Source organism: Anticarsia gemmatalis, chromosome 15 (genome assembly GCF_050436995.1).
Source record: "Anticarsia gemmatalis isolate Benzon Research Colony breed Stoneville strain chromosome 15, ilAntGemm2 primary, whole genome shotgun sequence".
Classification (NCBI taxonomy): Eukaryota; Metazoa; Arthropoda; class Insecta; order Lepidoptera; family Erebidae; genus Anticarsia; species Anticarsia gemmatalis.
In genome coordinates this window covers 8197452-8222556 of record NC_134759.1, presented here as the reverse complement: position 1 = coordinate 8222556, position 25105 = coordinate 8197452, and the positions used below count along the sequence as shown (strand labels likewise).

The following is a 25105-nucleotide window of genomic DNA, read 5'->3' as shown; positions in this document are numbered from 1 at the left end:
CGGGCTATTTTTGACACCCCTATAATTTCGTTGTGAATAAAACAAGAAGCCTGGATTTTCAGTAACTAATCAGTCATGGTATAAACACGGTATATTTAAAATTTCAGTCAATTTAAACCAGTAGTTTAAGAATTACAACTTGTTAAAATTTTGAATTTTGTCACTCACTGATTCACTGACTCACTGACTCACCGATCATCAAAAGTATGAGGTACTTCTAGCAGACTTAGAAGCTTAAAATTTAGAATACAAATAGGGTTTAGTGTTTTAATCATGGGAAAAATGTAATATTTTCTAATTTCGGTCCAGTTTTCTAAATACACCAACTGCAACAATAACTTTGTAATCCCATATAAATGTATAAGATTACAAGGTTACATTTGCAGTTAATTAATTTTATTATTACTGTAGAAAATAAAATAAATAGGTGTAAATAGGTACCTACTATATGAGGCATTACGGGAGGGGGTATAGAGTGGGTAAGGGTGTTTAGCCCATGAAACTGAACAACATTCCCATAGGAAAATATGTTGAATTATGAAAAAATAACGTCTTTCCATACAAATTGGACTTATGTTCGCTGTACAAAAAGAAGTGAGATGCCATCAAAAACATTCTGTAAAAACCTCAAGTCTCGCCGTAAAAAGTTGTGAGATCTATGTAATACCAAGTCGATTAATCTATTTAGTCTCTACTTAAAGGACCTTCTGTCTTAAGTTATTACGTATGTTATAATCATGCCAATTAAAAAACAAAATACCTTTAAAACAAATAGATCGACTTGGTCATCGCAAGAAAACACAAATTCGCCATTAACATTTCAGGAGCATTAACTTCTCGTCGTGCTGCGTAGTGTGATACATACTAATAATCAAATCATGCGATGGCCAGGTCGGTCTATTTGTTTAAAAGGTATTTTGTTTTTTAATTGGCATGATTATAACGTACGTAATAACTTAAGACAGAAGGTCCTTTAAGTAGAGACTAAATAGATTAATCGACTTGGTATTACATAGATCTCACAACTTTTTACGGCGAGACTTGAGGTTTTTACAGAATGTTTTTGATGGCATTATATTAACTTGCCTTATGATCTCTAGACAATAAAGTAGATTCAACACAAAAAATACGTCAATCAATCTTGAAGTTAATCTAATAAAAAACAAGTACAGAAATCAATTTTATTGGACAAGGCGCACCTCAAATCAGCATTCAACATTTGCAAAGTAGGCAAACATACCGGACTAATCTCAAAGTTGTTTACACAAGATTGGACATACAAATGCCATCAATGTCACTCGCTTCACATTCTTCAATCCTGCCTCATTACTTAAATAAACATTCTTCAGCTTAACCGTTGAGTCATGAACTTAAAAAGGATTTTTACTTCAACAAGTAGACTGACCGACTAACACTCTCAACGCTCTACCTCGAAAATGTCGGCAGCAAAACTCACCCCACTATTTTTAGTTCCATCGCGTTTTTTGTTTTGTAATTTTGCGAATGCTATTGGCACGGGCAAAAGTAGTAAGTAGTGGATTGTGAAGTAATAAAAACAATCGTATTTGGAATTCAGTGGTAGATCGTACGGAGTTGAGTTGAATGACTGAGTGAGTCACCCTTTCACAACGCTACGTTCTTGAAAAGGTCATCGCGAAGTTTGTTCATTGATTTTTTATTCTCACGATGGCGTAGGTGTGTCATTTGTGGGTGAAACTTATTTAAAGCTTATGACTAATTCGGTACACTTTCATTTAGTTTTAAAACATTCTTTATTGTTTGAGAAAGGTGCGTTAAGAATGTGAGCAAGTGCATTACAGGACATTTTATTTTGAGGACTTACGACTACGTTTTTGAGGGTCACCGTACTTCAAGATATTTTCGTACATGATCTTTATCTTCTTTATAAATCTTATCTTGTAACAGAACCTGTAGTTTAGTTAAGTCATCTTCAATACCAAGTAATAAAAGTTTATATTTAGAATGATGACTAACTTAGGCTCAGGGCCTTTCCCGGGTTGATTGCCATGGACAGATTCTGATATTGTGTTTCCTTATACATGTCGTATCTGGAATAAATCGCATGGCTTCCTTTCCCGTGAGAAATCCTCGCATACATCGGGGTTTCCCCGGTTTAGTCTGGAGTTAAATGAAATGGTCTTTATTGCGGTATTCTATAAATCTCATGTCTGCGATTGTAGGATTAAAATATAATAATATGCATGTGTAGAATATGCTGTTTTGTAGAAAACGTGTGCAGTTATTTTATTTTTTATGAATGTGATTTATTTAATGATTGAGAAACAATGTCTTTTTAGCTCGTAATTAATATAACGATCTTATTTTAAGCAAGTGTATAAAATTAAGTTTACTATTATGTTTTATTTGAGTAACTTTCCGATATTTTTAATTTTTTGAGAAATGAATGGGTTCGTCTATTCCTACTGCCTTCCTATTACGACTCATGTCACTGCACCTTCGATTACAGAGTAACTACGTTACAATAAAGTACGTTTGTAGATTGGAAGTACTATATCACGGTTGACTGACAGATTGGTGACCCGAATCCAACGGTATCAGCAGTCGTGCATAGGTGCGGCGAATTCTAGTGCATGTTCGAATAATGTAGTACTTGGAAAACAGCCATAAGAAGTAAAATAGATACCAAAATCACAAATGCTAAATAACATAGCGTTTGCAGACGTTGGCTTGTTATTGTTTAATTGCTTAAATAGTACTTAAGACGATTAGATTTGATCAGGTTTGAGGATCAGGCTTTTAGCAAGTGACAGCAGAGGATTCGTTTTTCATCACAGATAGCTACTGCACAGTTAAATAGTAGACAATTTTCAACCACTAACGGCTATCGAGAACTTTTATAAGCATACTAGCTGACCCGCGCAACTTCGCTTGCGTCACATAAGAGAGAATGGGTCAGAATTTTCCATGTTTTTGTAACACTTTTTACTGTTACCTACTCTGCTCCTATTGGTCGTAGCGTGATGATATAAAATATGCTTTTTTTCACGAAAAATATTCTCAAAATTATTTATATCTCTTAGTATAACGAAGTCGCGCTAAGGCATATCCGCCATTAAAACAGTTGCCATGGCAACGGAATTTTGTTAATTCAATGTCATTATAATATTGATTTTTCGCGACTTCGTTGAATTTTCTGAATTTTCCCGGGAAATGCGTCATTTTCCTGGGGTAAAAAGTAGCCTATGTCCTTTCTCGGGTATCAAAATATCTCCATACCAAATTTCATGCAAATTGGTTCAGTACTTTAGACGTGATTGAGTAGCAGACAGACAGACAGACAGAGTTACTTTCGCATTTATAATATTAGTATGGATTGGATCGTTGGTATCCATGCTAGGGTTTAATAAAAAAAAAAATAGCAGAAATTAAATTGTGGAGTACCTAGCTAGCTATATTTTACAGACATACGTCGTGCAGAAACAATATGGAAGATATTATAAAGACTTTTTGACATGCATGATTAATAAAGTTACTATGGCAGAATCTGAATGGTCTAATCTCTCATAATCTGGTGACTTCCCAATGCCACAGCTGCCAAGCACTACAAACTGTGCTATCGAACTGTCAGTTACTATGTGACACATTTCATACAATTTCCAAGAAACAAAAAATACCGCATCCGCCACGCCTCCGAAATTATTTTTATTATCTAATAAAAGATGATTCAGGAAACAAACGTGTTTACGAAACAATAGTAACTAACTATGAAATTGAGTGCAAAGCAGTTTAAAAAACTTTGATTAGATATTTCGCATGTTTTTTTTTGCGATGACTAAGTCTTTGGGTTTATTAAGGCCAGTGATAATCAATCAGTGCTCTTTAACTCTTTCGGTTTGCGCAGACAATGTTTCGTGTGAGAGATTTGTATATTGAAGAGTCATGATTGCCTGCAGGCATTTGGCGATGCGCTGTGAAACGTCGAACCAACTTGTTGTTAACATTTTTAAACTCCCGCGACTTGTATACATCTATACTAATATTATAAAGCTAAAGAGTTTGTTTGTTTGTTTGAACGCGCTAATCTCAGGCACTACTGGTCCTCATAGCTCATTTATAGAGACAGGCTATAGGCTATATATCATCACGCTAAAACCAATAGGAGCAGAACACCAATAAAAAATGTTACAAAAACGGGGAACATTTTGAGCCATTCTCTTATGTGACGCAAGCGAAGTTGCGCGGGTCAGCTATAATAATATGTTATAATGCAATGACTCTTAAACGTGATTGAAACTTAAAGGTATTGCAACTCGTTTTGTTGAAGAACTATATTTTTTAAGTTTGCATTTTGTTATCACATATTTTAGCCATTAGAACCGAAAACTTAACGTTCTAACCTAACTGATTTTTTTAGACCTATCATTTTTGTGTAGTAACGGTGAAAATTGTATTAACTTTAATGCGTATAGTACTTTTATCTGTACATACTTGGGCATAAATATTAACTCGACTTGTTTTGATATTGTCATAACACTTAGGATTTACTTGCAAAAAAATACCTAAGTCACTTTAATTACTCACAAAAGATGAATTGCTGTTCAAAAAATGAAGTAGGTATGAGTACATCGGAAAATTTTCCAAAATATATGCTAAATCATGCAACGCTTCACAAGTTCAATGTTGAGGAATGACGCTTGTACTTATTTTTGACCACCCTATAAATAAGGAAGCAAGAGTTTTATAATATTTTTATGGTTGCTATTAAAATTTTATAGGCACATCCCACTTGAGATGAGATCACTTCGAGTGGGGTTGGGCTTCATACCTTCGTGTGGAGAGAACGATTGCGTAATGTTTATACGCTTTTTACTCACATTACGCTGTTTTATGTACATAAATCTGAACCTTTTTAAATGTGGTTCGGGTTTGGAAACGCCTTGAGTGTTTGAAAAATTATGAATAAGGTAAGTGGTAAAATTAAAAGTATGAATATTATGAAAATATTTGACTGGTAAAATTGATCAACACTATTTCATAACAAAATAGGAAGGAAAAAAGGGAAATACATCAAATTTTTTAAATAACTTATGTACCAGTATTTAGGTATTATCTTTGACTGATGCTGTGTAGGAGTATGAGTAAAAATTGTGGACTATTGAACATTGTAATTAATCACAAGTGAAGTGAAAGGTTGAAAATCTTAGGAATAATGATTGTAATTAATGTGGGATTCCCCAACAGACTTAATATAATTAGTTAAATATAGTTCAATGACCTTTTCACTTTACAGTAGTCAATATGAATCATTTTTATTAACTTTAAACGTTATAAAAACCTATCTTTGTTTAAATATTACCGTATTTTTTATCAACAATGCTGTGAAATATTAGTCATTTACAATGTATGAGTAACTATATCTCGGAGCAAAATCAATCTACCAGCTTATCATAACGAGATAACTGTTATCTAAACCAGTTAAACGTGAGTACGCGTGCACTCACGTCGGGTATCAAATATCGATGGCGTTCAATGTACTAATGCACTCGATGATTATCAAAATTGTTCCATTTATATATTTTTATCAATTTTATCAGTACAATTGTAACTTTTTTCCGACTAACATGTGAAGGCTATCTGAAACATTATATTTTTGGTACTAAATTGACTTTAAAATACATTTTCATAAGAAATTTGCACTCAACCTATTCGTTATCACTAATTTGATGCCCCTTATGTCTCAAAGAATGGGCAAAAGATTGCTTCTCACCAGAACCTTTTTCCTATGAAGTCGCAAACAGTCGACTGAGTTTTATAATTTGCCTTCATTCTGTTCAAAAGTGCAATGACCTCCTAACTTTCGTAGCTTACATCAAGATACATCTCAAACTTCAATCCATGCAAGTGCCTCCAAATAACCACGACGCTCTTTTCCACGAATACTTGGTAAGTATTAGCAGAATGGCAGCAAGTTGTTAAGTAGAAGGATTAACTTACTTTGGGTGCGGAGATCTCGTGGAAGGAACTGGGGCGAGGGGCGGGACCCGCTGCTACACAGTCCACTGGCACGCTGTAGTCAGCACACAAAGCTGCCTGTAACAAGAAGAATACAACGATAGAATTATATATTACAGGTTTATGAAAAGGTAATATTGCCTGCTATAACCGTCTCTATATTATTTCGCCAGTGATTTTATTAAGTTAAGAGGTAATTTGCAACCGATTGACCGCAAGGACGACTGGGCACTACTAGTATACTTTAACTATAGTGTATTAAACATCAACACTATCACGGTAATTCATTCTTAGGACAAACTGCACCGATTAACTTATATATTTTTATAAATCACACTTACATAGAGTATTTCAGGCAATAATAATAATAAATAATCTATTGTCAAAATGTATTTCAGCACACCAACATCCGAGTTTTCAATACAATGTATGATTTGCTACTACTTCTACCTAGATTTGCTTCAAACAAACTATTTCATTCAGTATAATACAATAAATTAACACCACTGACATCAATATCTGTTTCCTGATATCATATTTCAAAGCAATTTAACAGCTCAGTCAATTGGGATTCGGTGTCGGATTGTGCATATCGAGAGAAATTCGAAGCTGTTTGACGTATTCACCGACAATATCCGACCGTGATGAATAAACAGACAATGTAGAATTCAAAATGAAATTCATTACTAGTGAGTGGCACAAACAAATCATTGTTTGAAAATTGTTGTTGATCAAATACAGGAAGTTTCGTAAAAATCAAAGAAAATTACGTGACTGTCTTAGTTAAATAAAATTAAATTTGCTAATATTTTGTATCAAAATACATCTAGGCTTAGCTGCTAATTTATAACACAAAGTATAATTACAATCTGATTAGTACTTTTTGCGTGACAACCGCATCAATACATTCATGTTTACAAATTATCGCATATTTCCATTTATTTGCTTAGTTTGTATTAATTTGCTATTGGCTATAGCCACGCCCATCTAGTGTTGGTAAGGCTTTCTTATCTCAAAATAATTCAAATAATATCTACGTACTAATCAGTTTTTTAATTGTAACAAAATTCCGCAGTTGTTATACAAATTATGACACATACTATCATATTTTTGTCCCGCGATAACCTTTCAAAAGGCAAATTTGAAGTAGATTACGTTATCACGTTATCTTTAACAACGTCCTTGATCTAACATACTTATTGTTGCAAAGATAATAAGAAAATAGTTCCATCTTGAAACATTTCCACGCGGATATTATCTTTCATTTAATTATTAGGTTGTTATCTCGGTTCATTTTATTTACGTCTTTGATTTGTTTATACATAGTCTTATGTTTACGATTTGTTATGTCAACGGTCAAATTTTGTAATATTATTCCAATATAGAGTACGTAAGACTTACCTAATACTGAAGATGCGATATCTTTTACTCACATAAGTATAAGGATCCTTTAACATTCTTTTTTATTGTAATAAAGAACTATTAACACGTTCTTTCTTTTTGAGAATTGATTAAGCTAACGAATACCTTTTGCACTCAAATTGCCACCTACAAATACATGTATTTATCATCAGGAAAATGCGCAGAAAGTGCCAGGAATATCCGAATTAATAGAACCCTAATAAATTCTCTTGTGACCAAATGACGATGTTCTAAGCGAAGAATCCCATTACATGTTCACACATATTATGCTTAATACGATCCTTTTAAATCGACCGTTAAGATTAATGTCCATTGTAACAAATACCAGAGGCCGTCTAAAGAAAATTCATTACCGAGAGGAAAGCTAAAACAAACAAATCGGTTCGAACTAAATATCGCTTCGAACCAATAAAAGCGTTGAGGGGACATAAAGGGAACCCGCCCTCATTTGCAAAGAGTCGAAATTAATTGGGCACAATTATCTTTTTGTTTTGCCCAATTTTAGCCATTTTGGCCGATGTGCGCATTTGCCCGTCTTGCCCATTCTACCCCCGTCTGCGTCGATTAATTATAACATTGCGAAATACGAACTTTCTCACTTGTTTCTTCTTAATATAATACATTTGTAAAGCTGTCGTTGGAAGTTTTATTAAATACGGCCAATTTAGTACTGCGGATTTTCTCTGAATAGTTCCGCTGTATGAAAAGGCGGTTGTTGTGAATTAATTGGCCAAGTGCGCGTCGCAAGGTTCCTTGGTCGGGGAAATAATTATTCAGTTTGTACAGGGGACGCGTCTTAAAAAAGCAAATTGTTGCATATTATGCGATCGTATTTAGAAGGCATGAAAGTAAGCGCATTAAATATGAATGGTTTAATCTCTTAGCGTCAATGAATTAGTATCTTCATTCACTCAAAGATATTTTAATGACAATAAAATGAAAACATCGTAATGACAGGGCAAAAATTCTATAAATAACTCTTCAGCTATCTATAAGGAAAATAATAAAAGTCATAATAAAAAATTGCACCCGGCAAGGCTGCTTTATTATTTTTGCTACGAGTACGTATGTCCTTGTTTTATCTTATCAAGTCTGGCAATATCAATTATGATAAGAACACCAAAATTACACTTCATATATTTCCCATACATTCCGTGGAAAAGTTTCAAACAATTTTATAAGATACTTATATGAAATTCAAGGCATTTTTGTTTGATTAATCCGTACATGAAATTCCCAAAGTCTAGGCACTCTTCCCAAGAGTTTCCCAAAGTCTTTAATATAAATTTCTTCCTAAATATTTGTTCATAATGACGTGTCGTTAACTTTGTATAGAGCATTATTGAAAAGCTCGCATAGTTATGATATTGAGGTATGCAGACAGGCAGCAGATGACGCTTGATGCGTCTGGCTATTTCACTATACGTCGATACCTTACACATACGTATAATATCAATATGTGTACAGGGGGATTGGATGAACACCAAATATTACACGAGAAGATGAATTTTTATTTTGGATGTCAGTTTCAGCGAACTATAAATGGATAGTAAATGTTTATTTATACTGAGAAGTCACACTGGTACTAGTATATTTTAAATTAAGATGTAACTCGGTTTGGATTAGTAAAAAAGTACTCAACAGTTAGATATCTTGTGGAAGTCGGATTATTTTATCTGGCCGTAAAAAAAAAGAACAATAAAACATTTTACTTCAATGCTAAACAATGTTACGCAATTCAAAGCCTGATAAAGCTTAAAGTTTTTCTTGAATTATTATTATACGTAAGAAAAAAAATAAGACTACAAAGTATTTTAAATACATTTTACTCTTGTTTCAATAGTTCTTTAGTACATATTTGCCTTTTCTCTCAGACAATGAAAAAAACAGTTTTGAACTTCAATAACGAAATTTTCTTCCAAACTCAGGGGCGGTACAAGTTAAAAATCAGTTGGCGAGGTCCCCCAAATCAGATTATTATGAGTCTCGAGCCAGTAGAGCGGATAGATAAAATTATCAACGACAAAGGGACTGCCCTCCCTAATAGCTAATTATTTTATCAACTGTCCACGGTTCCGTGACGCGTTCAATTGAACAGAACTTATAAAGTTTGATACTTTAGTGCGATCTTGGGGCTTACAAGCTGTTGTCTTGCTGTTTTGTTAATGACTTGTTTCGGATGTTTGTAAACAAAATTTGGAAACTCTGAATGGAATATACCGATTTTGTATTGTATACGAGTTGTACATATTTGTATTTATAAATCAGAGACAAATTAGAATAGATTGTGAGAAGACTGCATTCTTTTTTGCAAACCTTTTAAAATTCTTACCATGGTTATAATAATATGTATCCAATGAACAAAGGTGGTGAGACTACATAACAATCGTGATTGATTTATTTATCTATATATTGTATTTCATTAAAATTTAATTAATAACAGAAATTACTACCAATTAATAAATAGACAATCAAACATTCAGTAACAATTGCTTGAAAACTTATCACTTCCCGATAGCAACATTTCAAATCACATAATGCGTTCACAATTCACATTGACCCGTCTGTAATACCCAGTCGTTTGTGCCATACAATGACCCCCTATTATCCCATGCTCTTGACTGAAACTTCAGCTTTAATATTCATGAAGGCTAATCTTTATCGTTCATTTCGCACCATTAAACCAACGAATTCGGAGGTTAATAAATCACTCGCTTATGATTCTATGGTGTGAGGACGGATCGATCGGTAGTTAGACCCATTGTTCGTTGCATTAACATAATGGATAATCTTGTGGGCGTTTTCTGTAATTTACGGAATTTGTACTAGATTAAAATGCTAAAGAATCGTGTTGCATTCCTTAAATAACGTAATTGATCTCTCGTGATGTATCTAACACCAGACTAACTAATAGAAAATGTCATTATCTTGCCAAAAATCCATTTATATTATTGTTTTGTGAAGTGCACCTACTTATATTTATCTTGTGTTCATGATATGTCTTTTACTTATTTCAGTAATCATAATTTTGAGTCACCGAACCCTACGCAATATGGTGTAGCGTGCCTACCTCAATGCATACATAATAACGCAGACACACCATACCTTGTACCTAAACAGTACGACAGTATCGCATAGGTATTATGTGTACACACTAGAATTCCTCACAAGCCCTCCAGGGCCAGCACACATCGTCATAACTTGGACCGGCACCGGCATGCCAAACACACCGCAGCTTCACACGACCGCAATAATCCAGAATACGCCGTAAGTCACGCATGTAACATGTACCTAAAGGATTTGTCACTGTGACCAATGTTGGGCCAATGTTGGACTGCACATGTGGTGCAATGGATAACGTTGAGACTCGAAACTCAACGCCGTTTATCTTTACGATACCTACAAATGTTTTTTCACGAAGCAGCTATTGGTTTTCTGAGTCTAGATCAAAATATAATTATCAAATGACAGGCAGTCAGAGTGGTAGGATGTCTGTGCGAATGAGAGGGTAAACAGAATGAAAACATAAAACCATAAGGTTATAAAACTGTGTGTTGTTTTATAAATCCTGAGCTTTAATTATTTCACATATATATATTCAAAAGAGATGATGTCGTCTTGTTTTACCAAAGTATAATCGCTTAGTAATTTGGAAATAGATAGTTGCGTGGTGATTGTCGCAAGATACTTGTATCAAATCATTGGTTTAATGTTGGGCCAATGTCTGGACATAATCTCCAAATTTCAAATCGATGGTAGTCATGGTAGATATCAATCAATTGCCACTTGATTGGCATCAATCCGATTGACGCATTCAATTATTATAATACCCTCTTCAAATTACAGAATACAGACACGTGATGGTGCTTGTGATTTTCCTGTTATGATAGTCGATAGAGATTTGATTGTTGAATAAAGCCTGAATTGAGAGCTTGAATTATTCATGTGTTACAATCAGGTGTTGTATTTACAGCTAAGGTATACAAAAATGTAAGCTTTAGACAATATATTACACGCGAAAACATTAGAAACGTAAAAGAACTTTAAAAAATATTTTTTGATAACCTTTACTATAGATTGAATTGAGCAGTTCTTTCGATATTATAAGAAATTTTAGCTCTAAGATAAAAATATCCAGCAAAACTGCTGACGTGTACTTTCAGCCAACCGTAGCAGTCTCAAGCACTTTTACACTTTATAATAAGAAGTTCTAGTACCTTACCTCTATATACTACTATAGTATTTTTTTCTTTAAGTTTCGCGTCAGCGTATTGAGTAAGCTCTAGCCTACGAAAAATAAATATATTCTAGTAATGTATTCTATTATTTTGAAAATCTGTCCAAAATAGTACCGAACTATAATTTTCTTAAATCGGTAAAACAAGGGTTTGACATTTAAAATTACTTGTAAGAAATAGATCGTATAAAATACCCTAGCAGCGCTGATGAGGTTTTCGACAATAGTCATTAGCTATAGGAAAATACTCTATTAGTCTCATGGAAAGCTAAAAACCGCACTCAGACGCGAAAAAAGAATTAATTACTATTAGTATTATACTGTCACATAATGCAAAACGTGTTTTAATATTCACATTTAATTACTTCCGAATCTTATCAAACTTATTATAATCAATCAATATTATCGAAGGTTATCTACAAAACGGAAATATCAACATTTTTCATTGAGTGCAATAATCCGGTATCATCCAGTTTAGATGAATGAGGAAAATATAAGGTAAACTGTATTAAATAGTATTCAAATTAGTCTTTGTATTGTATTTCTGCAGCAGTAATTAAATGTTAATAAATATTTATGTTCTTTGAATGACGACCACGAAAATTAACCTTCATCGTTAAAATAAATGAAAAGTTCAAGCCAAATGACGCAATTAGTTTGCATACAGTGAGACAAACATTACAAAAATCAAACAAGTAGACATGTACATTGATTTTAACTACGTTTGAGAGACATGCTTTTCATAATAATACGTTTTTATTTTTTTATTGAATCGTTGTTTATTAAAGAGAATCGAAAAAAGTTCGTATATTTATTTTTCATTGACGATGAAGGTTCTTCCGTTACAGTTAAAATAAATTAATAAAAGCATTCATATAAAACAAAAATACACAGCAGTAGTACTTTTTTATATCATCATATTTAAAACGACCGCAATATTTATTTATTTTTCAAGACTGCGATGTTTATATGCAGACTTATTGCTCGAGGCATTCTTTACCGGTCTACCTTTGGGTGGTGCAGATATACAATGAATTACGTGTATTTACGTACGTGTGTATAAGCTGATATTCTACGTGAATGTGAAAAAATCGCCTCTTTAAGTAGCACCTAAAGTTCTCACTCCTCCTTTCAAGAAAATATAAATAATACTGTACAACTCTTAAAGTGAAACTTAAAAGGTGTACACTGTACAGTCCTAATTAATTTTCACTAAATTAACTTCATATTCACAACTTTAATTTACATATACCTAAACGTACTCAGCAGTAAACAATGCCCTCTGTACATAAACACAAAGCCCCTATATCTATAGATAGACATCGAGATGAAACTCACACCTGTGATCAATTCTCGGACATAGCTGAAATACTAGCCGGTCTAAAATTTAATTAACTAACCCCATAGTGAAACCCTTCAGCTAGTTAGCAGTTTCGATACCCGATATTAGATCTGTTAACTGGGGATTATCTGCGAACACTGATATATACTCTGGTGAAAATTATTATGTATTTGACGATTATTGTATTATACAAAATACTTCAGGATGGTAAGTTTCAGTTGAGTGTATAATGTCCCTTTCTTTTTTAATGTTAATTTGGTTGAATTCGTCACGCTACAGTAAAATCTGAGTAAAAGTTAAACTATTGTGTAGTTTAAAAACTAAAAGTCGTTAAATAACCATGTAAATTCTAAACCTTTACACTGGTTTTTAATGTTATTGCATTTATCTAGTGAACTGCAATACAATTTCGACAACATATTCGATTTTCAGCTGTAATAAATAGAAATTCCCGATGAGGGATTCATCAAACTTCTCTTTAGTTCTTTGAAAACATAAATTATGATTGATGTTCTAATGTCAGCAATTTTAATTGGCTTTCATAATCATTGAAACACTGATTATTTATTATTTGATTTATCCACTCCCCTATTTACCCTCTCGTCATAGGGACGCCACTTTTTTGATTTTTAATTAAACACTTCAATACTCAAAGTTTACCGAATACACTTTTAACAATTCAACAATATTAATATTATAATTACTTTATGCGATGTAGCAATAAAGAAATTAAAAAAACACCAAAACAAAATTGCTCCACGTAGTGTAGTGTAGTACTAATTGCACATATTCCCCATTTCATCCAATTAATGCATTACGTCCGAATCCTTCAAAATCAACCAGCAAATCCGAGCCCAGTTCGTGTATTATCAACAGTTGTTAACGACCGCAAAACCACAACCACGTAACAAGAATACTTCATTTAATTACATGTATCAATCCCGAACCTTGCCGATCATGATTCAATAATGACACAAATGGATTAACCAGGTATAGTCCAGACGGCTGTTAATAATAAAATTATCATCGATCTATTTGTATGGACAATTTGTAATCACACATTAGTTGATCGGCACTAATTTCACGTGGCCATTGTTTTCAATCAAATATTTGGTGAACTGTGTTTATTTTTAGCATTGTCTAGACTTTATGTTGATGAAGCTTTATAATTGAATTGACGGCAATACCTATATTGAGGTCGTTACTGTTTGAATTTGGCATTGACTGATGCTAATTTATTGTCATAAGTTATGCATTCGTATACAGCATTGTGTTTAAGTAAGTATCGTAGTTTATATTTGAATCTCAGAAATGTATGATTTTATCAATGTGTTTGTTAAAGATTTAAATATAAGTTATTGAAAATGAATCGTTCTCTATAAAAAGAGGCCAATCTTTCAACCTTGTGGAACACCTATATAAAGATCTTACAGCTGTCTTATCTAGAAAATAAAAATACTGAATCAAATCTATTAAGATTACTGTAAGATTATGATTGTCATGAAAGTCATAATAATTATACAATGTGTGTGATTAATTATATAGGGATTTCCAATATGTTTCTATTGTGTTGGAATCATAATCCAAAAATTTTAAGCCAGCATGACCAATGCATTTTAGGTATAATTATTTTTTTATCATATCTTTCGGAAAGATAAAATGAGGTGATCCACAACGGATTTGTGACATCCAATCAAATCACGTAATTTTTACGACCGATATAATTTTGTGACGTATATTTTAATCTGTATCACGATAAACATCAAAATAATGATTATTCTACAATTATGGATTTGATGTAAGTATGTAATCAGTAGTCGTAATGAAAGAAACATAAAAGTCGATGTATGTTAACGATACATGTGCGTGCAAAAAAGTAAAAGAACGTTATTATTGACATGTCAAAGTGTAGTTTCATTCTTATTCTTAAATAATACGAAAATAAAATATTGAAATCGTCATGATATTAAACAACATATTGCAAACTTTACGATTATTATTTTAGTACCTGTATATTCTGGTATTAATCGGTTTTCAATAAATAATATGACGAAAATCTTACGATAAAAGCTGTATGCTTACTAAAATCAGTCAACCGTGCATGACTAGAATTTCACTCTGAACACAAATTGTTTCATTCAAGAATTTCAACTTATAAAATGTGAAGCAGCTATGACTTTAGAATAAAAATGCTGTATAACTATCACAAGGTATTTTAGTGAACCTTTCAGAATGTCCAAAAAGCAAAAATGTGTTAAAATTCCGATCACAGTATTGCAATCAGTAGATGCAGCACTAAAATCTGTGACATCGTAAAAACAAGCAAAAAAACACATGTTTTATTCATGGGAGTCACATAAATATAGTAAAAGAGTCATGTCCAAAGGGTAACAAGTTGAAACAACTTTAATTTCCGGTAAATTAGCATTTCGACAGTGTTCGCCGAGACAGGAAACGAAACGTGCCCTTTGAATTAATGTGAGCCCTTTCACAATGGAATGTTTAAACCTTTTTGCTTGTTCCCGATTTAGTATATTGCATTGAAAACTCGACAGATTTTTTTAATCATCTTCCTATTTGTAAAAAGCAAACGATAATGAATTTTAAACGAGGGTTTTACGGTTCCTTTTTGAATATCACGTTCCGTGTTTATAGTCCCCGGGAGTGTTGTAAGAGGCGACTTAGACATCAGGTGTACCTTTAACGAGATACATTTATGTACTAACAGCCTTTTTTGTTATATTAAGTCATAATAACATTTGATTGCGGTAAGTTTTTGTCATTGGTAGACAAAAAGTTAAGTAAGTTTTGTAAATAGCACTTGTAATTTAAAGAGCTTCAAAATTCACTGTTTAAGACACATTTTCATAAGTTATGTATCAATTCAAGCTGCAACAAAACAATATGAACATTAACTCACAAATACTTTTAAAACATAATTTGTGTATAACACGAACACAATTCCAATTCAACAGAATTTGTAATTCACCTCTAAGCTATAAATAAACAACTGAAGACAATAAAACAAACATCTGTTGCTCAACCCGTCTAATCTACTGCTCTCGAATCCATTGTATTCAAGAACAAAAGATTTGCTCTCAACTATTAATCATTGTCAGTCTTTTCATTACCCGTAGCTAAACACTAGCATAGTTAATCGCACCGCAGCGAAGCATTCTAAACTGCGAATGTCCAGCCCCCTTCGCCGCATTGACCACATTCAATCGCTCGGCCTTTGCACCCCTCGACCTCAGACATTGAGAACCCTTCAGGGAATTCCGAACATCCAAGGATGGTTTTTTAATTCCGAGTGTATTGCAGATGCACAATGTACTGAGTAGATAAGAATGAACTCTTTTGTTGCATTCCCTTGATGCTCATGGGATAGCTGTGCTTATAGTGAACATCCATTGTGGAGAAGGGAGTTATCTGCCAGTACGTGATGGTATTTTCAAGTGGTATGAAACTAACATTGCTCAGCAAATGTGGCTTATTCGAACACATTATTTACAAAGAAATATTTCAGAATTTATTTGCAGAAAAACCTACAGAATTTCGATAGAAAACCGTTGAAAGGGTTCGGTAAACAATTTGTACTCGAATAAACTTTATTATCAAAGGTTTCTACTTCCAAATATGATCGGATTGATGAGGGTCGAATAGAAAAATACCGAACAAAATAATCTTCATTTCAGTTTGGTCTGTACCTAACTTTCGGATCGAGACGGCGAATTTCCAGCTAATTCCAGATGGAAATCTTGGACCTTACCGGACTTCGAATACTTTGGATTCCCCGAAGACTATCCTCGGGATTGAACGGAATATTGGAATGAATACTGAATAACTGGTGCTTATTTTAGATAGTTCTATTTACTATTTTTATTTACTTTAGTGTTATGATTATAGCCAGTTTCGCCTGAGTATTTTGATATCTTGTGAAATGTAATCAATTTTATTACTGTAACAAAGATAATTTTACTAAAATAGAGTAAGATATTTTGTGAGAAAAATCATTTGTAATAAAAATATCGTCACATGGGGTCTGAAGTACAATAAAAGTAATACTAATCAAAATTAATTTTGTTTATCTGTGATAACATTTGATTATTGATTCCAATTGAAATTGATTGTAGGTTTATCACATCGCTGAACGATACCTTAACATGTGTATATTATTATTTATTGTCACTACAATAACTGAAATATTATTTGCATTATTAATATGCGATGATAAAAAGAAATATAAATGGAAGAAAAATATGTTATTTATAACTACCACTTGCTCTCGTTTACCCCAACACTTAGTCGAAGGAAAAATCAGGAGATAAAACTATGATAAATTATCTGTATGATACCATCGACTTAAAGTACGGCGGCTTTATATTTCCCATAACAGTTCCCCTACAGCCTTAAGTGCAGCTATTTGAAAGGTAATTTTGTGAAAACACGCTTTTTGTAATATTGTTCCATATTTTATAATGATTAAGGCTTGGTTTAAAATAAGTATGGAATAGCTTTACACATAGAATTTTGATAATTGTTTTCACACATTAGCTGTCAATTTATCTAGCACATAGGTTATCTGACACTTATTCTTACACTTTTAGACTGGTCCTTAGTTTGTTCTGTACTTTGTAAATAAATAATTTTATATTCATGGTAATTATTGTCTCAAGTTTTAAAAACTTTATGAATAAAACTTATTAATTCACTTAATAAATTGATGAAGTTAATTATAACAAAGATAGTACAGAGACAGCGAAGTTTATAAATTACAAAAGTTTTAATAAATCCGATCTTCTTGGAAATATTAGCTCAAGTTCAAAGATAAAACCTTTGAATTTTGCTTATAATTTTATGAATATTGAATATTTATTTTTCATTGAAATAGCATGATGTTTTTATTAATAAATTTCAAAGCAACGATCCTTAAATGGATAGATACAAACGCTATATTTCACAAAGGCAAACTTAAGAAGTTTTGATAGGTAGTCAAAATCAGTAAGATAACCAAGACAGTGCTTTGGTAGAACCAACTTCAACCCAGAACTTAAACAGTCTTACAACTGCAAAACTTTCAAATAATATACCGCATGCTTGGATAAAATTGATTCGCTTTCAAACTTATTTCTTCGCTTCATCGATTCCTACAACATCTATTCTCACCACTACTTCAAAATTCGCTTACACCATAACAAATTCATGAACAAACTTTCATCTACCTCTAACATCCCCATCTCGTATATATCTATCTCTGTCACACCCCTAGGTCTGAAAGTTCTCGTGTTGCGTGCATTTATCAATTTGATGAGGCCGTGGCTATCGGCGCATGGGCACTGATTTATTTCGCGTCAGAAAAAGCCTGTCGTCCATTTGTATGGAGTTATAAATAGAGGCAAATAAATGGCCTGTTATGATGGAAGGTTATGTGTGGACTTGATAAACGTTGTATGAAATAGGAGATAGTGAAGCCGTTTTAATGGTAGAGAGTCATGGGAAAACGTGTAACAAAGTGTAAATATTCTGATACGCAAAGGTAATATCAACACATAGAAAACTAGATTGGGAAATGCGTTTCATTGAAAAATCGTCACTGAATATTGGGAAGTAATATGTAACAGGCAAAATTAAAAGCATCTTAACATTTATTTAAAGCACCATTTACTTGCTTACAGTGAGCAAAGAATGTCAATACGGCTCGTTTATTCAAAGACTACAAAAGGCGTATAAATAAAGAAGAAAAAATAACTTCCCATTTCGCTTTAGAAACATCACCTGCGTTTCTTTTTTTATTAACCCTGCATATGATGTACTTTTTTACGAAACACCCTCTGTTACGCAGCAGACTGTTAACCCTTCGCTGTTTGTCAGCAAGCGTGGAGCACGTAGGTGCTTAAAATTAGGGATCGTTCAAACGCTTTTATTGTAAACATGAGGTAAACATATTTCATTGAGGAGTTTCAAAGAGTGGAAGATGCAGGCAAAATATACCTGAAAAGAAAAGTATTTTTAAAAAGAAAAGTAATATGCCTAAATCACACTTAAATTTTAAATTTGCTATATTGACAACCAACATCGCATAAAACCACATAACATATATATTTTTCTCAACCTTTCTTACATTTCAAGAGAAGTTTTAAAGACTGGAGGCAAAACGTTTTCATCTCCTTGTGTGAAGCAATAAATATTTGAATTCCAAACGAAAAATGAATAACAAATCTTCACCGCACAAGAATACATAACATCATAACAAACAAATACGTCAACTAAAAGTCAACAAATTCTGTATTGTGCCAAGTTTTCCAAGTAGATCATTGCAGTGCGAAAACATCTGCCAACAAAAGAGCCGGGTGTTTAAGCCTTTGACAAACGGCTCAACGAACTGTAGCATCTGCGGTAGATAGGATCTTACTCTTTGACGTTTTGTGATGAATGCGACTCGAGTGGTGAGTGTCATATTCACGGATTCGAAAACACATTTTGTGCAAAATTTTCTTTGACGTAAAGTAGCCTCGAACTTTGAGTATTGTTTGAAGTCTGCTTGATATTCCGTGACGGTTCAACAATGTACTTCACATAGAAATTCGAAATAAATATGACAGCAATTTGTAGAAAGCAGTTGTACTTAGTTTATTATTTTACGGCTCAAGCAATTAGTGAAATGATCTTTGATGAATGAAATAAAATATTATCAGTATTGAACACATGTTTATTATACCTTAATGTTGTATTTTTAGCCAGAAATCTAAGTAATCGATAATTATTTAGACAGGTGTCAAATATAATCCATTCTTTGCAAATAAAACACATTTATCACGACTCGACATCCGGAGGATGTGTCTACTTATCAACTATCTTTACCGATAATTCGGAACGACATCCGGTATCGATAATTATAACTCGATAGCAAATAACTTTTTCTTAATAATTCTTAGTCTAAAGTGCTTATTTATGTATGTGCATAATTTCAGTGTGCACCTGTGTTTTAATAGTGATATTATTTATATTTGCTGATGTCGAAAGATGGGTTTGTAGGGTTCAAGAAATGAATAAACTGTAAAGAATACGTTCGCATTATTCCGATTTTTAAAATTGGATAAAATGTTAATTTGTATTCTCGAAACTTGATTTTATTTGTGCTTTTTGCCAAATGGATTGTTTTTAATACAAATATAGTGAGTTGTAATTTTACTAATCATTCACTGTAAGGAGAGTGCAACTAGCTATCAATGGCAAATTGCATAGTATGATTATAACTTGATGATTGTTAAGTATCCTAACGTTTAAGATACGTTTCTCGCTTACCGTTTCAATATATTGATACAGTTGTATCTACAAAATTAAACTGCGTTTCAGACTTTTCTTTAAACATCTAACTAAATATAATTTGCATAAGTATTGTTTAATGGCAAATTTAAATATTTAGGAACTTAACTTCAATATATTTATAAATTGTATAATTTTTGTAGATGTAAATTAATTTGAGTCTGAAGAATCGTTATCAATAGATTATCCAAAACATATTGAAAAGTTAAATAGTTACATACATCGCAAAGTGTCTCGCACCCAACAGTAGGAAACTAAAGGTTTTTATATATTTCTTTATTTATCATCGGATCTAAGAGGATCTGGACAAAGCCGCATTTTAATAAAGTGAATCTTACAAAACTTCAATACCTAAAATACCTCATACTACTATTATCTGGGTAGTAAAGTAATGAATGATGAGAAGAACAAGTTTCTAAGACATACAACGGAGTATCCAACACTTCTTAGTACTGACCAAATGGTAAACAACTTTCCAGTTGCTCTCCTGACTGAGTTACATAATAGCCTAGTTCTAATTGAATCCGTCTAGACACCACTCAACTTAATCGCGTTACGTCTAACACTACGTTCGATTAACATGATCTCAGGTACTGTTACTTGTACTTAGTTCTAAGTAATAATAGCCGATACTGTACTTTGAAGAAATCTCTAGATTTGTAATGGCTGAGAATGTTCCGTGGGTAATGAAAGTGAAAGTATGTGAAAACAAATAAAAGAGAGAAAACTGTGTAATACTATTAAGTAGTATAATTATTTAATTAAGTCTTCTGGCCGCGTCTGTTTGTCTTTTTGCCATAATCTTAAGATGTATACTACGGATTTCTCTGAGATTTCACCAATATATTTACGAGAAAGGTTTTCATGTATGATTTGTTAGTTATAGTTGTACTTAGTCTGGTGAATCCTCGGACGAAGAAGGGTGGACCTCTAGTAAAAAATAGAAATGTTTTAAAGAAAAATCTTTCAGGCTTTCATTATCACCACTAACAATTTTGGGTCGTATAATAATTTCCTATTTCAAAAATTACTTCAAATTCCATTTTTGCTAAAATTTACCGGCTCAAAAAAACAAAGACAAAACTTAAAGACAAAAATTATATTACTTATTAAACACCTTTTTAATTGAAACTAAACTGGTACCTACTTTCAAAATTAATTTTATAGCGTAACTAACTCGTGTAGTTTTGTTGTTAAGTTACCTAAGACTAGGTAATGAAAGTAGTTTGATAAAACAAAGTATGAAAACACAGCTGGGTGCTGTTTAATTTATCACCCAGTGAGGTTATGTAAGGAGTTTAATTACGAATACCTGAATGGCGCAGTGGCGAGTATGTTATGGGTTACTGGTTTGTATACTGTGGTGTACTTGTAGTTCTTTTTGTGACCAAAAAAGTTTTATTTTTTTGTGACAAAAATGTATTGGATAGTAAGTTGGTTTAAATTAGCTATTTAATACTAATTCTAGACAGCGAATGTCGCTCTCGCTGCTGTCATAATCAAAAAACAAATATTTTACAAAAAAAATGCGCTTTTTTGTCGATTTCATGTCAATTGTCATCAAATATCATCTCACATCTTGCAACGTTGCCTCGACAACAGATTAAAATGCTCATCAACATAGCGAGCAGTATAACAATGCAGCCACGTAATATTACGAAAAATATTTCACAAATGCAGATCAAATTATTTTATTCAATTAAATATGCCATTCCAATGATTCACATTCGAAACAAAAAAATACTAAAGAAACTTATATGCGGAAAACTATACGAAAACTAGTATTTTTACGCTCTAATAGCCATAAATCAAATCCCCATACACCTATACTCTAATTACATTTATAACAACTCGATTCCAACAAACTTCGCCTATAAACCTCGTATGCTAAACTCTCGAGATTATTCACGTGAATGATTTTATTAGTACTAATAAAATGTTCGGGTGCTCTCGAGTACAGTTAAGTACACAATGTTTGGGGAAATTATATAGAGAATTACTTTTGATTGCTAATTCTTAAATTCAAGTAGGGGGTTGAACTCGGGGTCTGGTCAAATGAATGTTTTGTATGAGTTGTTTTATCTTAATTGGGGATCTCTGAATGTAAAGAAATGTTAATTGAAAGGCGGAAATTATTTGGAGGTACTGCCAAAATGGTTATACAAAATAGAAATACATGACTTGTGGTAATATAACTCTAAGGGAATTAAATAATTATGTATTTCATTCAAGTATTTCGGCAGACCGCAACCTAAAATAACTAAGCCCAGGTCCAAACCTGTAATCCCAAACCGAATCCAATATCCCAAATAATCAATCGGATTCCATTACAATGATATGTATTAAGACCTGCCCAATCGATTACCGCGAACAGGGCCGGATTAGGTAGCAAAAATTCCATTTTCAATTAACGCCTGCTTGTTACATACGACGAACATAGAAGGGAATGAACGAATGAACGAAATTGGCCGGCACACGGCTGCGACACGGCTGCTAAATTGCTTGAAACTGTTTGCACGAAAATATATTTTATTTTCGTGTTGTAATTCTGGCTGTCGTGTTAACTAGTGCTGACTCTGCTCTTTCGTACATGGCTACCTTAATTATAGTTTTTCTATTGATGTTTATGGTAGAGAAGAAACTAGTACAATCTTTTTGAACGTGACTGTCCAATTTTTACATGATTTAAGCATCTTCTAGCTATCGAGAAATTTTGTATAGAAAATTGCCCCGTGTCTTTAGCGGGCGTTGTGGGATAAAATTCAAACTCTCAATATAGTGCTTATTGTAGAGAATCATGCTGCTGAACTATTAAAACTTGCTTCATTTTAACCAAATGCTGTTCATAGTCTGCACGTCCCCTACCAAATGTAGCGAAAATGGAAACTATTTTGAGCACTACAATTTCATCCTCAAAAGGTAATCACTCAACTTCAGAGTCGAAAAAACGAAAAAAGACAACGAAAAAGCATTATCTCCTTGCAAACTAAGTAAAAAGCTCGTATCGAAATCGTCCGGGAATCGTCACGTGTAGCATTGGCACTAGAAGTATTTTCCCTCGCCTTCAATAGGGCTGGCTGTATTTTATTACAGAGAACTCTGTACTCGTACTATAGAATATTTTTGAAGATTATCATAGAAAAGCTCTATTTATAGATAACAATATCAGTAGGTTATTTTTTACAATCTTCTTCTTCTTCTTCTTCTTATCGTATGGTTAGTGGTCAACCTAGTGTCAAAGTTGTTCAAGCCGCCCGAAGGCCTCTGACGTGGCTTAACGACTGTTATCTTAATCGACAACAACCGGGACCGACTTTTTACGTGCCCTCCGAAGCACGGAGACGCCCAGTTCAAATACCACTATGCGGTCACCCATCTATGGAATGACCGCGCCAACGGTTGCTTCACCCACAGATCGTTTACCGACCGGTGAGCGCAACTGGCTATGGGCGCCTCTTTTTACAATGAAATACAACAATTACTAGATTTTATGTAGTCTGTATAGTGTATACTGTACTTATATTAAGCAAATTTAACCTTCTAGTGCAAATCATTGCACACAAAAAGTTTAGTTTGAATTCTCACTTCTTTCTAATATTTTTATAAGTATAAAAACATGTACTTATACGGCAGGTATTATAATGTGTAACATTATATTTGTAACTTCATCATAGTCATGGGACATTTGTTTTTTACAACCAGTCATTTTACCCAGAATTTCGAGTCATAATTCCACCCTATAAATAGGTATAATTTTAGCGAATACTGGCCACTAACCACACATGTTCTAAGGGTCAAATCCAACAAAGGACTTTAGTCATCCACTTGACTAATTAGGGTTCCTTAATTAAAAGTTCGTTTGACATTAATGACGTAAGCTGTCAGTTTAACTTAGTAATAGGGGTTCTTAGAACCCGTACGGCACTTTAGGAGATGACTAAATTGACGGATATGTGCGAATTAGATTTTCTTAGAAAAGTTTTAGTTACTGACATTCCTTATGACGTAAATGCATGAGAATATTCAATATTTGTAGAGGATAAAAATCTTTGGGAAAAGTAGGTTTTTGTAAGTACTTATATATTTTGAGCCATTTCCTTTTATGTCAAATATAATTCTTGACCAATGAGTAGTTTGTATGACGTCTGTAGACTTCCAAAAAACATTCGCGGAAAAATTCTTTAGAAATAACTATGAAAATAGGTACTATTTAATGCTAAATTTTTGAATAGTATTCCTACCGCGTAAAATTTTAGTCCCTAGTTCTTTTATTCTACCTCATTCCAAGGGGTAAAATAAAATATGGATGTACAAATAGATATTTTTATAAAAGTCAAAATGCAACCAACCCTATCCGGAAGGGTTGCATAATCGTTTTCCTGCATACCACTTTTGTGCACCGTACCTTTTAAATATGGCTGAAACAGACGCAAAAAGTTTCAATTGCTTTAACGGCCACTTGCGTATAATTGTCGCTGTAATGACACTATACCGACGGCAGCGTCGAACTTAATACTTTCTTGTTATTTTTTTATATTTTATTTTTAAGTATCTAGATTTAATCAGATACTTATTTTCTTAGCTGTAATTTTTGACTACATTGCAATCGGCAGTCTTAAAGGGTAACATAATGACATAAGGGTATATTTTCTTCTCTTCTTTTGATCCTCCAACGTATTTACACCTCTGGCTGGCTACATTTGCCCTTGCTGTAGGAATTGTCAATGCGTTATAGTATATAACTATTTTACTGCCTCTTTGTATCGCTTACTATCAAATATTAG

At 33.1% G+C, this 25105-nt stretch overlaps 1 protein-coding gene across 1 annotated transcript in view; it reads right to left on the bottom strand.

Annotated features, from left to right (window-relative positions):
* hwt (SH2 domain-containing adapter heavyweight) overlaps positions 1–25105 on the bottom strand; it is a 225575-nt gene that overhangs the window by 32141 nt on the left and 168329 nt on the right. The window contains exon 3 of the mRNA XM_076123296.1: positions 5977–6072. Coding sequence (XP_075979411.1) covers positions 5977–6072 — 96 coding nt within the window. The remainder of the gene's footprint in view (positions 1–5976; positions 6073–25105) is intronic.